This window comes from Polyodon spathula, chromosome 1 (assembly GCF_017654505.1).
Source record: "Polyodon spathula isolate WHYD16114869_AA chromosome 1, ASM1765450v1, whole genome shotgun sequence".
Classification (NCBI taxonomy): Eukaryota; Metazoa; Chordata; class Actinopteri; order Acipenseriformes; family Polyodontidae; genus Polyodon; species Polyodon spathula.
In genome coordinates, this window is record NC_054534.1 from 97,992,825 (window position 1) to 98,005,588 (window position 12,764).

Consider the following 12,764-nt stretch of genomic DNA (forward strand, 5'->3'; position numbering starts at 1 on the left):
GAGAAGCATGTCTTCAGTAAACCCTAGGACTCACAGTAAGAGCTCGTGAAGTGGATGATGTCAGTGCGTGGGACACAGCCGTGATAACCCTGGAGAGATTGTTCTCCACAGTAACGTCAGACACACACTGTGAAATACTGAATCCTCTGTACGTCCTAAATGAGGTAAGGGAAATAGGTAATTTATTTATCACGTGATTCTGACCTGGGGTCCAACCTTAAGAAAATATGACCCAGTTTATTACAATACTGAAGAAGAGGTAATCTGTCTAGCACACCAGCATCCAGTGTATCTTTTAGTTTCAAAACACATTCTCACCTTTTAAAAAGGCAAAAAATATTAATTTGCCTATGCCACGCTGCTAACACTGAAAGAGAACTGATGTCATATTCCATTTCAGAGAGCCAGGATAACTAGGTAATGTTAATTGACTCCGTTGTCAAATAATCAATGCCTTCACTTGGTAATCAAATGATATATTCAATTGATCTAAAAACAGCAGTGGAGCTAAATATCATCGATACAGTAATACAAAACACAATAAAAAAAAAAAGCATATCTACAGTGCTTAACAGTCATCAAAATGGCTCTCGTCTTTAAATGTTAAAATGTTTTGTGTTTGTCATATGTTGGCTATTTTAAACTGACAACATTTTGATCCATTACCATTTAGATAAATAGAATTGACCACTGAATGCTTTAAAATCGTTCCCCAGCCTACTCCAAGTGTCTTTCAGGTACCTTATGATGGTGCTGACTGTGAAGTGAGATGGTGGCTGGGTCTCGTGCATCAGAAGCTGCAGGTAGACGCTGCTTTGGTCTCGGGCTATAGCTACCACTGGGTCAGCCTGGCCTTGATCACAGTCATAGAACAACCTGGAGACAAGCCTGGGGCACAAATAAAGGGTGTGAGGTATTCACAAAGTGATGGACCTGCCCACATACATTCCCCTTATTTGTCTGAACATACAAAATATAAATCACCACAACTGTGAAATACCATTAGACACAAAAGATAGCTGAGCATATATTATAAGATGATATTCTTGGGCTTGTATCATCCTGTCACAGAGGACTTGAAACTACAGTTCATGTCGCCAAATCATGTCTCTGGAGATGCAACTTCTTACCACATATGTTTAAAACTGTGCTTTAATGACTGAACATGTAATGATTTGCTGAAACACTAACATGTCTGGAAAATGTAGAGAGAGACAATGTTACCCTGATAAACCATACAGAAAGCATCTGTCTTGACTTGAGAAACAAATAGGGCATGGTATCCCCACTCACAGGCCCAGCACAGAGACTCCCCTACCATTCATTTACCTGGTTGCAGTAGTGGCTGCCACATGACGAACTCTGGGATCCTCATCTCCAAGCAGGCAGATGATGACATCATTAAGAACCCGGTCCTGGAGTTTCAGCAGCTTTTCACAGCAAAAAGATAAATTCCTAATAATCACCATCCAATTTGTTTATATAGTTAGGATCTGCTACGTATTACCTTACATACATTATGGCCACATAGGCACGCAATCGAGGCCATGGATTCATTAAAAAAAATATTTTGTTTTACATGCCTGAGCTTTTGACCTTGCAACTGGAAATCCTTTTTACCTTGATGTCCTTTTTGTGGAACTATCAGACTTTTAAAAAGGACTTGCCTCTGTATTACTCAGCTAGTCACACGTATACTACATTAACCATTTAATTTCTACGCCAAAAGATTATGCTCCATGACCACTTCATTGGACCCTCCCATCTAACACGCATACCTTTTGTCACAGCTTCACAAGGTGTGAAATTGTGAATGCGGCATTCATGTTCATCCCACAGATGGTCAATTTAATTGTGATTCAGTGATTGTGAAGGCCAAAGAAAAGGACTGAAGCCTGACTAATGTGCCACAAAACAAACACAAATAATGTTTAATTATTTTCTATATTAACAAATACTGTAGATAAACCATCTAACTGTTAAGCTTATAATAATAATAATAATAATAATAATAATAATAAATAATATAATAATAATAATAATAATAACAATATTATTCTTACCCCAGTATAGTGGTGGTCCCCCTTGTGCAAGTTCTCAGTTCTTTCAAGGAAACTTACTAATCTGAAATCACACATGATCATCAATGAACTCCTCCAGCACAACACCAATGAGAACCAATACAGTGTGTCCTCAAAATTCTGCATTTTTATATGAGTAGAGAATAAAGCTTACAATATCAATATTTAGAGGCTTGGAGGTGTAGTGGGCCATATAGTTTATTTTATATATATTTTTTTTTAAATACTGAAGATTGTTTATTTGCATGCTAGCTATATAGGCAAGCCTCACAATGCTATCAGCTACAGCAGAGCTGAAATGGGTCATTAATAACATCCTGCTGCTGAGTATGCCAGAGTAATAACAGCAGTACACACAGAGTACCGAGGTAGACTCTTTCAAGAGGAAATTTAATTCAACAGGACAGTTAATATCTTTTTGATAAAGTGCACAGACAGCCAGGGGTGCTGAACTAGGGGTGCTGGGGGGTGCGACAGCACCCTTTGCTTGGCATGGCTTCCATCATACACATGGGTTACAGTTTTGTTCAGTGGGTTTTAGCCACTTTAAAAATTGTTCCAGTGCCACTGCAGACAGCTGAACTATAAAAAGAATATAGCAAAACCCAGAAATTCCTTCTTCGTGTAAAACTTCCATGTAGAACTGTTAGCAAGACACAACTTACAAGTTATCATGCAACTGAAAAGCAGGTCAGACTTTTCCTACCTAAAATCTATCTCAGCCAATGTTTCCAGCAGCTCCGTCCTCACCAGCCAATAGGAACTGTTCCTCAGGGTGAGGAGGTCAACAATTAGCTGCAGGCCGAGCTCACTGAAGCTGCTGCTGCACAGAGTCATGATGCAGTGCTACAACACAAGACAGGTTACTATTACAGGAGGTTAGCAAACCACACTGTATGCAGGTACATTCTAGGGAAGGCTTTGATTAAAAAAATTAAAAAGGTGTAGTTTATATAAGCAACTGATACGCAGTATCCAGAAAGTGATTATTTAAAAAACAAAAAGATCATGTAAACTTGGGAATAAAAATACAATATGAATACTTTTTGACACTTAAAACCCTTGTTACACGAGTCAATTTACTAGCAACTTTTATCGCCTGCGACCAAATCCCATGAGGATTGCCATGTGTAACAGCCCTGAAACATATTGTCAACGTTCTGGCAACGCGACTGCATAAGTGAACAGCAATCCAACTACAGGCAACAGGTTCCAGGCAATATCCAATAGGAGCACTGGTGTGTGTCACGTGATTCTGTCTGCTACAGTGAAAACAATAGTTAAAATGGACAGGAAAGCTGCAATTACCTGGACTCAGGACAAAGAAATACTTCTCGTAGAGTTGTATGAAGGTTGGTCAACACATCTTTAATTTAGTAGTATTCTGATAAAAACCAATGCTGGAAGAGTTACTTTTAACAAGTTTTTAAAACTACTTAAAACCTTTGGTCCAACTGTCGTTAACTATAGAGGAATAAAAATGTAGCTGCTGTAACTCTGCTAAACCGATGTCCATATTGTGTTATTTCATTACCATTTTTAAACTGTACTCCGCAGTGGCTGTTTTTTATTATGACTGACAAAAGAAAAAAAAAGCAATCGCTTTCTGTACACCCCTCTGTAATGTGTATACACGATCGTACAAGTATCATATTATATATATATATATATATATATATATATATATATATATATATATATTCTATATATATATATATATATATATATATATATATATATATATATATATATATATACACACACACACACACATATATATATATATATATATATATATATATATATATTTATTACATTACATGTTTTGAACTGGTTCCTCCCTTTTTTTGGGGAGAAGAAAAAATTCTGAATCAAACTGAGCTCTTCGAGTAAAAACTTTGAGAAAGTTATGTTAACAGTTAATAAATTCAGTATGTCTGTATGTATGTATGTGTGCGTGCATGTGTGTGTCGCTGCGGGACATACATTGAACAGTTTCCTCTTTTTAATTGGAATTATTGTTCCACTTGTTGTTTAATTGTTGTACGGTTGCACTTAATTTAATGTACCTGTCTCATCAGCCCCACACCCTCTTTGTGTGGTCTTCGTGTGTATTCCTCACCCCCAGTGTGTTACACTTGCCGTCTCTTAACCTTTCCCGTTTGCATCTTTATTCTCTGCTTAGTTCAGCGCTTATAAATACTACAGTTAGTTATTATTCACAGTTGCAGAGCAAATAAAAAAGCAACACATTGAAATTTCATTTGCTTGTCTCGTCCTTCTTTGCTGAACCTGTGCGCACCAACACCGCAATAGACCGTTTTTGGGGTTTTTTTTTTTTTATCCCCATGACTTTATTTTATTCTCCCTCTGTCATTTTCTCCGTGGTTTTGAACGCACTGAACGTGACTGCACCGTGATTTACGTCCAAATTGTCCGTGACAAACTCCCAGCCCTACTTGTGGCCCTTTTTTGTTTAATGGCTGCCATTTCAAACTGTTAATTTACTGTTAATTCCAGAACCACGTTACGTAGTTCTTAAATATGATTGGCTATTACTTGGATTAAAGGCAATTTGTATCGAATGTGAGTTGCTTGTTCGCTGTATCGTGTAACAGGTCAAATCTCTGCGGTGACGTCACTGGCAACACGTTGCTACAATTTATGTTGCCAGCGCATTGACTCGTGTAACAAGGGCTTAACACCAGCTAATTGGCACCTTGAGCATTTAGGTTTCATTGTTGTCAAACCTGCTAACAACCACTAAATAAACCATCTCTTTTATTTATTTATTTTTAGAGATAGGCGGTCTTTACATCATACAGTGTTAATCCTAGTGGTCACTACAGAAAAGTGGCCCTTCAATGCATGTGTTATTTAATACAGGTTAGAATGTCGATATGACCTACAACATAATGAAGCCATTTTTTAAAAACCTTACTGTACTCTTCATAAAGCTTCTTACCCGAACTGCTGTGCAGGCCAGTTTACATGTAACTGAAGATTCATCTTTCAGGGTCTTTTGTAGTAAAGGCACACAGTCCACCAGGGAAATGTGGTTTCCTGGGAAAAGTCCAGGCAAAAACATTGTTAGACCAAACAACTGGATCGATAATTTACTTAATGAAAGAATGCATGCTTAGCCGCTTTTTCACTGACCACATATCTAGAGACAACACTTTACACCTCTAATTCTATTGACAACATGGGTCTAACAATTTTTAGCTTACTTAATTCCAAAAATAAAAGTACACTCCTATTTTGCTGGACATTTTCCTGCTGAATTTAGTAATTTTAGAATATGCTCGGCCTATTGTCTGTACTTAATTTTATTTTTAATATTTTCATGTTTACAACAATTAGATGTACAATTTGAAACACTTTATACATAAACATTTAAAACACCAATATTTGCAACATACCACAAACATATAAAGTATACAAGGGCTTACCAGTAGAAGTTTTGACATTAGCTAACCAGCTTTCTACATTGAAGCGCGTTTTATTCAGGATGGAACAGATTATTGTTCCACACAGTATTGCAGTAGCTCCTCTGATCTGGGGATCTCCGTGATCAATGTACTTTAAAATATCAGATATATACTGTTGTTCTGGAACAAAAAACAACATGAAGTTATTTGCATAATCACTTGTTAAAAGGCATAAACTTTAGCCCAGCCCTTTGTACTCCCAATAGTATTCAAAGAAATGAAAGAAGTAGTTTACAAACCGCTAACCAAGATCATGCCACAGTCTCTTGACACAGGGGTTGTACTGACAGACTGGAAAATTGCAAATGTAATACCGATCCACAAAAAGGGAGACAAAACCGAACCAGGTAACTACAGACCAATAAGCCTGACTTCTACTATATGCAAACTTATGGAAACTATAGTAAGATCCAAAATAGAAAATTACCTACATGGTAACAGTATCCTGGGAGACAGTCAACATGGTTTTAGGAAAGGGAGATCGTGTCTAACTAACATGCTTGATTTTTTTGAGGATGCAACATCAGTAATGCATAATTGCAAAGCATATGACATGGTTTATTTAGATTTCCAGAAAGCTTTTGATAAAGTACCGCATAAAAGATTAATTCTCAAACTGAACGCAGTAGGGATTCAAGGAAACGCATGTACATGGATTAGGGAGTGGTTAACATGTAGAAAACAGAAAGTACTGATTAGAGGAGAAACTTCAAAATGGTGCGAGGTAACCAGTGGAGTACCACAGGGATCAATGTTAGGTCCTCTATTATTCCTAATCTACATTAATGATTTAGATTCTGGTATAGTAAGCAAACTTGTTAAATTTGCAGACGACACAAAAATAGGAGGCGTGGCAAACACTGCTGCAGCACCAAAGTTCATTCAAAATGATCTAGACAAGATTCAGAACTGGGCAGGCATATGGCAAATAACATTTAATAGAGAAAAGTGTAAGGTACTGCACGCAGGAAATAAAAATGTGCATTATAAATATCATATGGGACTATATGAAAAAGACCTAGGAGTTTTTGTTGAAATGTCTTCATCTAGGAAATGTGGGGAAGCTATAAAAAGGGCCAACAAGATGCTCGGATACATTGTGAAAAGTGTTGAATTTAAATCAAGGGAAGTAATGTTAAAACTGTACAATTCATTAATAAGACCTCATCTTGAATATTGTGTTCAGCTCTGGTCACCTTGCTATAAAAGGTTATTGCTGCTTTAGAAAGAGTGCAAGAGACCAGAATTTTTCCGCGTTTAAAAGGCATGTCATATGCAGACAGGCTAAAAGAATTGAATATATTCAGTCTTGAACAAAGAAGACTATGCAGTGACCTAATTCAAGCATTCAAAATTCTAAAAGGTATTGCCAGTGTTGACCCAAGTGACTTTTTCAACCTGAAAAAAGAAACAAGGGTCACAAATGGAGATTAGACAAAGGGGCATTCAAAACAGAAAATAGGAGGCACTTCTTTACATAGAGAATTGTGAAGGTCTGGAACCAACTCCCCACTAATGTTGTTGAAGCTGACACCCTAGGATCATTCAAGAAGCTGCTTGATGAGATTCTGGGATCAATAAGCTACTAACAACCAAACGAGCAAGATAGGCTGAATGGCCTCCTCTCGTTTGTAAACTTTCTTATGTTCTTATGTTCTTATGTTCTTTGGCCTGAGCAGGTCTACTGCGAGAATCAAGTCAGGAAAAAGTAAAAAGGTAAAGAAATTACTCAATAGTTATCCAGAATGTTATCAATGTTTTTACTCTTGAAAATACAGAGAAAGACTTTTAAATCCAATATCCTTTAGGGTTTTTACTACCAATGGTATGTTTCAATTGAAAGAGTTGATAATATTTAATTATTTAAAGGAAATGCCTATTGGGCTGATATTTTGCTTGTACCTTCTGGTTCGATTCCTTCCAGTGGTGCTCGGTACAGTTTATTGAAGAACGCCTCTGGGTGAAGACCAGTTGCTGCTCCCACACAGCTCACAGCCAGGGCCTTGACGCTCACCCTCACCTCTTTGTCCGGGACAAGGCCTGCACATGAAAGAAAGACAATTCTTTAAAATTACCAGACTCCCTCCCTTAAAAAGTTTTAAACTTTTTAAAACAAACACTTCTAAAAAATGGTATGCGTCTTAAATTCCAGTACAGTGAGGAGCGTATTAAAATCGCCAACAAAATACGGGAATGTGACTGCACAAGAAAAGAAACGAAAACGTTACTGCCCGATCTCGAGTCATCCATGACATACAGTCAATCACTTTCAAAGAAGCGGGAGTCATTGTCCGGGAAATGTCAAGTAATAAACAGGACTCCTCCAACTATGAGGAGAATGACTAGGAGAGATTCATTGTTTTTACAGGCATGTTAAATTTACCCAGATACATTATGCTTTAGCCATTAGCCTTAGACAGGTTTGTAGGATTTCACTGCAAAAAAGTGAGTATTCTTTTGTATAAGGGGCTCTTACATGAGTAACTGAGGTTGTAGCTTTGTAAATGGATCTTTATTTGAGGTTTTATTTTTTCCTGAAATTGAGGGTGAGAAATTTGGGCTGTGTCTTAGCTAAAGATAATCCATAATAACAATGCATTTATGCATAAATATTTCAATAGCCTTTTTAATTTTTCCATTAGATGTCCTTGACTTTCCTTTACAAATTGAAACAGCATTCAACCATTGGAAATATATTGCAGTCTGGGACGTCCCCACAGCAGAACAGTGCATTTGTGTTTTTTTTTAATACAAAGCATCCCCGGAGGCTATAAAATCAATGCCAACTCTTACCATTTTTTTGTCCATTTAAAAGAAAAGATGCAGACAGAAGACGTACACAGTGGACCAGAGGTGCAGCGTTTTGATCTGTGTAGTGACCAATCTCCCCTTTGATTCTGGAGGGCTGTTTGGAAAATATGGCCAACTTAGTTTGTTTCTGTGAAATGGATAAAGATCTATTTCTCATAAAGAAACAAAATGACAAAATATGTGGCGACTACCAACGCTTACCTTGTTTTCAAGTTCTGCTGACTCTAAGGCTTCATCCTTTGGTATCAATCGATCCACACTGCTGTCGGAGGGCTGTCGACTATGGCTCTTACTTTCCAGCAAGTGAGGTTTGCTCAGTGCTGGAATTGTAAATTACAATGTGTTACAGGCTACATTCTTTGACTTGTATGCGACAGTGCAACATTAACCTATTCATTTCACCAGAATGAGCACAGTGTGAGTAAACTCATAATCTACACCTCTAAGGCCGCTCCAAAGTACGACATACTGTATTAATATCATGGAAAGAAATAAAACATGATACAAAACCAATAAAAAAAAAAAAAACAATTACAAGTGTAGTAGCTCAAAGTAGTGGGAAGTTAGTTGACATTAATGAACTGTATTGTTTGCAAGAGTGGTTCTGTAAAGCTGCAGGCTAAGTGGCTGCTTGCGTACCCAGAGTGGAATCACTAAAGAGTTCCAGGGGTGTTTCATGTGGATGGCTTGTGCCCTCTTCCTCCTCATCCTGAAGCTGTCCGATCTGCATTCCGGAATACTGGCTCTCGCTGCCGTCTAGAACCTGCAATACATAAGTCAAACCCACTTTGATTACTGCTAAACAAAACTGTGTGTGTTATCTACCAGCCAGGGCAGTTAGAACCAAGGACCAGTGGTATTGATGAGCAGGTCTATCCAAATGAGTCTGCTATTTGAATTAAGCTGTCCACTGCCTTGGTCCAACTGAGGTGTTGGGTAGTCGAGGACCTGGCTGGAATGCAATGGAGTGGACTGAAATAGCCACAAGTAAGCACCACTGTATAAACACTAGTAAGATAATTCCGTTTATGGCTTTATGGTCAGAAAGTTTTTAATTGTCTTTGCCCTTGATGCAATACAAGCACAGTGCTGTAAAATGCTTTACAAATTCAGGTATGGCTTATCTTGATGGGGTTTACAGTAGGCTGATCACACCAACCCCAAAGCTAAACACATATACATATAATATTGTCCAAACTAGATCTCATTGATAATGCATAAAGTTACCAGATATTGTTATGTATTGCTAAGCAAGCTTTGGGGTCAATATACGATAGCCTGCATGCAATGTATATCTATCTTTCACGGACCACTGGTCTTATATAAAACTGTATTTCAGCGTTACAGTTAATAATTTGTAGTCTAGCAATTAGCAAACTTGTAGGCCACTGAACACTTTCTAAAACCTAACCTTGAATAAAACAGACTCAGAATTTGTGTTCAATGACAAGCAGTGTGATGTTCAACATTTTGAATACTATACCAAGTAATTTAACTTGGTCACAATTAATGCAGAAAGATGTAATCTTCAGTTTCTAACACCTTGTTATAACTTCAATTCATAGCGATGAATGACTCCAACCAGCTTCGCTTACTTTTTTGTACCAATGTTTAAGGTCAAATATATATTTAGTAGCTTCTGATGAAAAGATCATTAAAATAAAAACTGTCTTTCAAGAAACCAAAAAAAAAAAAAAAAAAAAACTATTACAGCTATTATAGTTTACTTTATTTGAGCACTAACCTCTATATTTCCTTCTAAAATTTTCTAAAGAAGTTTATAAAAAATAAAAAAACAAGCTTATGGATCTTAAAGAAAAAATGGATTGCACTGAAAGGGCAGTTGCAAAAATAAAAGTAGCATATACAGCCTTTTCAGTTGTTTTTTAATAACTACACAGAAGCGAGTAAAAGTGGGCTTGCAGCAATGATATGGGGAGCAGTAGGAGAGGTGGTCTAGCTCTTTCCAGCTGGGAGCTGCTGACCTTTTCACTGTCACTAATGAGGGAGACAGTGGACAAGGAGGGATCCCCCCACAGTCGTCTGCCGCACACTTACAAGCTCTGAACAGTCGGACGGGGTGACAGCAGAGTCAGGACCCTCAGTGGTGGTCTGGGAGCTCTCGCTGGCTGGCGAGGAGGCCTGGTTGCTGGGGTCAGAGGGGCCGGCGCTGGTGCTGATCTGGCTGGAGCTGCGGCTTAGCACGTCCTCGTCCTCGGTGCCTTCTCCGCCGGCCGCGGTGGAGGCCGTGCTACTCACTGTGTCTGAGGCCCCGCTCAACTCCACAGAGTCGGTCGACTGCAGGTTGTGCTGGGAGGAGCGAGGCTGCTCCGTGATGATGTCGTGGCCCCCTGAAGAGTTGGCCGACCCCAGAGTTGACACGCCCGAGGAGGAAGGGATCTCGCTGCCACTCTCTGTGTTCACTGATCCTAAAGAAAGAAAAAATGTCAAAACATGTATTGCATCATATTAGGTGTAAAGAGTAACGTGCTAATCAGTCTAATCTGAGCGTGATGGGACAGAGGGAGTGCTTGCTGCTCACACTGAAAAGGTTAAGCACTGTGATACCCAATCAAAGAACCACACACCAATGTTAGTGGTCTACCAGTCAAAAGGTTCAGAAAAGTATTTTAAAACATAAGAAAGAACTGTAGTGCATCTTTTCAATGACATTCCACTGAATCCCTATTGTCTTTTGTAATCAATGACTCCACTGCGGTTTAATTTTGATAGCTTTTGTCATGAGAGCAGTGAACAAATTCTCAGTTGCAGGTGCAAAAAAAAAAAAATCCAGCTGAATCCAGGAATCAATAAAATATTTAAAAAACTAAAACCCTCTCAGTAAACGTACCAGTGAAGGTTCCAGTGCTGACCTCCGACCTTGTTTCAGTGTCGTCCTCCAGCCCTTCCTCTTCTCCAGAGAGCAGCTTGCCTGGTAAATAGAAACTACAGATTTTTGGGGAAAGCGGGCTGTTCTAAAATCCAATGAGGCATCTCCAGTTACACACTCTACCGTGTGTGGGATTCACCACGTTCTTGTGTCCCCCTGAACCAAGTCTATTTAAAAGAACTATAATACACTGAAATTATAGTGTTCAATAGCCTATACACCAAGAGCCGAGATCACCAGACCACTGCAACTCTAAACAAAGGCGATCCAATTCCAAACAACATTTTAACCTTTACAAATGTGTCCCTCCATTAAATGGCGTGTTGTATTTTTACACGCCTTTATTTATATCAAATAAAACATGCCTGCACAGTATGTTTTTCCAGGTGTCTGTGAACTACCTCTAAGCTTTTCAGAGCTGGTGCCTTTTGTTGCTATTGTAGGAGGAAACAAACAAGAACTTCAAGAAATAATACTTGCCATACATTTCAAAAAGTACAATACACAAACACGTGCATTAAACTGAAACCAAAACAGCTTTACATTACGTGATTTTTTTCAAGAAATGTTCCTAATTGTATAAGAGTGCCCAAATTACTGCTAATGACCACTACATTATACTGTACCACACAGACCGATGGCATGAATTGTACTGGAGACACTGGTAGGCTTAAAAATAATCACCTTTTTGTTTTCTGAGTAGCAGAGGACTGCATGATGACACCCCACTGGCTGCAAGTGACAGGAGAGAAAAGATAAAAGACCAGAAAACACCCAAGTAGAAGGGAAGATTGTAGCCAAGGGGAAACCAGCTGCTTCCAATCAAAAAAGTGAGGTGATTAATATGGGATGAAAAGAGAACCCCAGAAGTGAAACAAAGACCTGAACCAATGAAACCAACTCCTGATAAAGACTGTAACACATTAAAGTGTATTCAGCTTCAAATGTCATTTCAGTTAAGGTACACATTCCTTACTATTTCATGGTGCAGAAATCAAGCAACTGTTCTGTTTCTCCAATATCGAGTTATTAGCTTATTTCTCTATACCTGCCATTACATTTGATCTTATTTGGAGTACAGCAAGTACCAGAACGAACAGCCTTGCTCATCCCATTTAAAACATGTGACATGTAAAATCATTTGTTTAAACTGTCACATGATTTAAATCGAAGGAGGAAGATGGTTATCCCAGCACTTAGGATTCTCCGGGCAAGCTCAAAGCCAGATAAAGGCAAATAAAATAAAATGTAATTAAATTAAATAGATAAAAATCTCAATACTGGAGCAACACAACCCAGAACAGTTCCTTATGAGTAAAGTAAATATTGTATGTTGTCCTATTTATAAAGAAGTTAAATTCATTTCCAAGGGAAAATGATGCATGTAAAGTAAAAAAAAAAAAGAATTACAAAAATCTGCCACAAAGCACATTTTTTAAATTTGTACTGTCCGATTAATTATTTTTTATTTCAGGAAATCGATTGTAAAAA

At 38.2% G+C, this 12,764-nt stretch overlaps 1 protein-coding gene across 4 annotated transcripts in view; it reads right to left on the bottom strand.

Moving 5' to 3' along the window:
• The window catches only part of htt (huntingtin), a 78,382-nt gene that overhangs the window by 37,714 nt on the left and 27,904 nt on the right, over positions 1 to 12,764 (bottom strand). For 2 of the 4 annotated variants that reach the window (XM_041267368.1, XM_041267359.1), the window contains exons 10-23: positions 11,958 to 12,005; positions 11,235 to 11,315; positions 10,442 to 10,812; positions 9,023 to 9,146; positions 8,585 to 8,703; positions 8,366 to 8,477; positions 7,475 to 7,612; positions 5,534 to 5,692; positions 5,047 to 5,144; positions 2,788 to 2,927; positions 2,064 to 2,124; positions 1,330 to 1,430; positions 742 to 888; positions 35 to 155 (exon numbers count right to left, since the gene is read on the bottom strand). In XM_041267368.1, coding sequence (XP_041123302.1) covers positions 35 to 155; positions 742 to 888; positions 1,330 to 1,430; positions 2,064 to 2,124; positions 2,788 to 2,927; positions 5,047 to 5,144; positions 5,534 to 5,692; positions 7,475 to 7,612; positions 8,366 to 8,477; positions 8,585 to 8,703; positions 9,023 to 9,146; positions 10,442 to 10,812; positions 11,235 to 11,315; positions 11,958 to 12,005 — 1,820 coding nt within the window. The remainder of the gene's footprint in view (positions 1 to 34; positions 156 to 741; positions 889 to 1,329; positions 1,431 to 2,063; positions 2,125 to 2,787; positions 2,928 to 5,046; positions 5,145 to 5,533; positions 5,693 to 7,474; positions 7,613 to 8,365; positions 8,478 to 8,584; positions 8,704 to 9,022; positions 9,147 to 10,441; positions 10,813 to 11,234; positions 11,316 to 11,957; positions 12,006 to 12,764) is intronic. The other 2 variants (XM_041267382.1, XM_041267378.1) reach the window with 1 other exon arrangement.